General features: G+C 40.7%; 1 protein-coding gene across 1 annotated transcript; it reads left to right on the forward strand.

Moving 5' to 3' along the window:
• The first annotated feature begins 216 nt into the window (after positions 1-216).
• LOC18042120 lies at positions 217-1433 on the forward strand. The gene is made up of 4 exons (XM_024183432.1): positions 217-239; positions 334-792; positions 976-1148; positions 1276-1433. Exons 1-4 carry the CDS (start codon positions 217-219, stop codon positions 1431-1433), a joined length of 813 nt encoding a protein of 270 aa, XP_024039200.1.
• The last annotated feature ends 1324 nt before the right edge of the window (positions 1434-2757 follow it).

Genomic DNA, 2757 nt, shown 5'->3' on the forward strand with positions numbered 1-2757 from the left:
AAATTATCATCGTATTAATTATAGTCATTGCTACATACAGTATTCTTACATATCTATTTTCATGTGAATTTTAGCAATATCAAGGGAGAAAAGAAGTCTTCCTCCAGCTGACTACTCACTGAAAATAGAGTCATTTAAGCTGCTATCCGAATCAACGGTTGAAAGTTTTGAATCTGGTGTTTTCAAATCTGGGGGCTACAATTGGTACGCCCATCTATGCATGCCTGCCTCCAGTCTTTGTATTGCTTATAGAATTGAAAATGAATGTATTATATTACATTTGTTAATTAATATTTATAAGTTTAATTTATTAATTATTTTTGTATATGGCAGGAAATTGGTTTTCTATCCCAATGGAAAAAAGAATGATGGTGGCAAAGACCACCTTTCCCTTTACCTGAAAATAGACGACAGCAATCCCCATTCTGATGGTACTTGGAATGTTATTGTGTACTACAAATTGTTTGTGTACGATCAGTTATCGAACCAGTACTTGGTGGTTCAGGATGCTAAAGCTCCAATGAGGGGCTTTGATAGGCGCAAGGGTGAATGGGGCTTCGGCAAATTTCTTGACCTTGCAACTTTTAATGAACCTTCAAATGGGTACCTTGTTGATGAAAGTTGTGTATTTGGTGCTGAGGTCTATGTTGTTAAACCAACTGGCTCTGAGGAAATTCTTTCCTTGGTTACTGAACCTGATGATGGAACTTATCGTTTTACCATCCCAGCATTCGGTTCTGTGGGTGATACCGTTCAGCGCTCAGGTGAATTCACTGTTGGCGAAAGAAATTGGTAAGTATGCACCTACTTTTAATTTAATAAATGGTCACACAGATTCACCTACTGCCCACTGTTTGGACAAACCGTGAAGTTTGTATGACCATTCTTTAAAACAATAGGTCTCTGTGATGATTTTGCCAAACCTTAAGGTGTCGTTGTTCATTTTTTTAATTAATTCTATTGGGTAAAATATAGGCAACTGGTGGTTTATCCGGCAGGATCTGGAGCTGATAGAGGCAACTATCTTACTGTTTCATTAAAGGTAGCTGATTATCAAAACGTTACACCTAAGAAACCAGTTTATGCAGAATTTAAGTTCAAAATACCCAACCAATACAGCAGGAATAGAGCTGGCGTTGAACAAAAAGGTGCGTACCCGCCCTTTACCAGCTTCAACTCTTTACTAGCTTCATATGTATTTGAAGCCTAGCTTATTACATAAACAAGAGCTGGCTAACGCATATTAATTATACATCGAACATTATTTTGTTGCAGTTAAGTATTTTTTCAACTCGGCAGCGGAAAAAGAGTCTTCCAAATTTTTGTCGAGGGATGATCTGTATGACACCACCAAGGGATACCTTCCAAGCAATGAAACCCTAGTTGTCGAAGTCCAGTTTCTTGTTGTTTCAGTGATTAAGGCCAACACTTAATTCATGCATCGTCATCATGCATGATTTGCTGTGATCGCTTTGGATGAGTTCGTGAGATTTCATAAAGGGTGTTGATGTTTTTATTGAGTACTTGTTAATGATTTCCAATAAAACGCTTGTGTTGCTAGTCTATGCAAGAATGCGTTTGCTTCTGTTATTTTGTTTTGTTTCTTCACTATGCGTTTTGTTGAAAAGTGTGTTCATCAGGCAAGGCCTGATAACAAATAAATTAAGATGAGAGTAATCATCTGCATGTGTTATAATAAAAATCTTTGTGTCCCTTGTGCTTCCTCTGTTATTTGAATGTATTTTCGTTTTAAGATGATTGATTACTTTGTGGCGCATTCTTCAAACAGTTGGTGTTTTCAACTGATTTTGGGGTAGGAAAAGCCAAAATCTATCTTGAACAATGAATTTATATTTTTGGGGGAGATGGGGTACCTCACTGGTTTGTTGTGTGCGGTGCGGTGTATCTGAAGTTCGGGGGAGGTGAGAAGGGGAGAGAGAGTGGTAACAATGGTGAAAGGTCAAAACCAAGAGAGGTGTCCTTCAAAATGAACTACATGCCTGCAAAACAGTGAAATAGAGGTTAAAGGTGAAGCCGGGGTACCCCGGCGTTCACACTCCGACGCTCAAGTTAGCAAACTTAAGCTTTTATGGCAAAGAGAGCTGGCTAGCCCTCTGTAAATTAGGGTTTAAGGTTGAAGAAAACCTCTTTTTTGGAGTGTGAGTGTTTTTGGTGAGTGAGAACCTCTCCTCGAGAATGAAACCTAGGCACCTTTATATATGGAGTACCTCAGCTGCCACGTGGCGTACCCTTTTTGGCTAACGTCCTTTTACCTCTTTATAATTATTTTTGGGCCGTTATTTGCATGTTCGCGGCGTATCTCATTTTTTGGAAACGTGGCGCGCGCTGGAGAGTGGTCCAGGGTACCTCTGCAGTAGCTGTCGGGTAGGCGGCTAGGGACCACTGTCTTTGGGACAGTGTCCTTCACTTTTGGCAGAGGTAGCAGGCGGCTGTCCCTCCTTTTAGCACGTCGCTTTTGATTCCTAATTCTGACAAAATCAAATGATATCTTTTAGGAGGCGGAGACGTTTCTCATGGCGGATATTTTCGGTGGATTCTCTTGCATCTGCTTTGCCGGGTACCTCGAATTACATGGGGTACCCCCTATTACGCAGGGTACCCCTATCTGTATGGGGTACCTCTATTTGTATTGGGTACCTCTATTTGTGTGGGATACCTCTAATTGTGCAGGGTACCTCTATTTATACGGGGTACCTCAAGTCATGTCGGGCACCTCGGATTATGCAGGGTACCTCC

The sequence above is a fragment of the Citrus clementina genome, unplaced genomic scaffold, assembly GCF_000493195.1.
Source record: "Citrus clementina cultivar Clemenules unplaced genomic scaffold, Citrus_clementina_v1.0 scaffold_5, whole genome shotgun sequence".
NCBI classification, from domain to species: domain Eukaryota; kingdom Viridiplantae; phylum Streptophyta; class Magnoliopsida; order Sapindales; family Rutaceae; genus Citrus; species Citrus x clementina.

Excerpts from the sequence above, each read along its gene's own strand:
- LOC18042120 (XM_024183432.1), top strand. The coding sequence starts at position 217 with ATGCATGCCTGCCTCCAGTCTTT. Across the intron at positions 793-975 it reads ACTGTTGGCGAAAGAAATTG|GCAACTGGTGGTTTATCCGG; the intron begins GTAAGTATGCAC and ends GGTAAAATATAG. Across the intron at positions 1,149-1,275 it reads AGCTGGCGTTGAACAAAAAG|TTAAGTATTTTTTCAACTCG; the intron begins GTGCGTACCCGC and ends ATTTTGTTGCAG.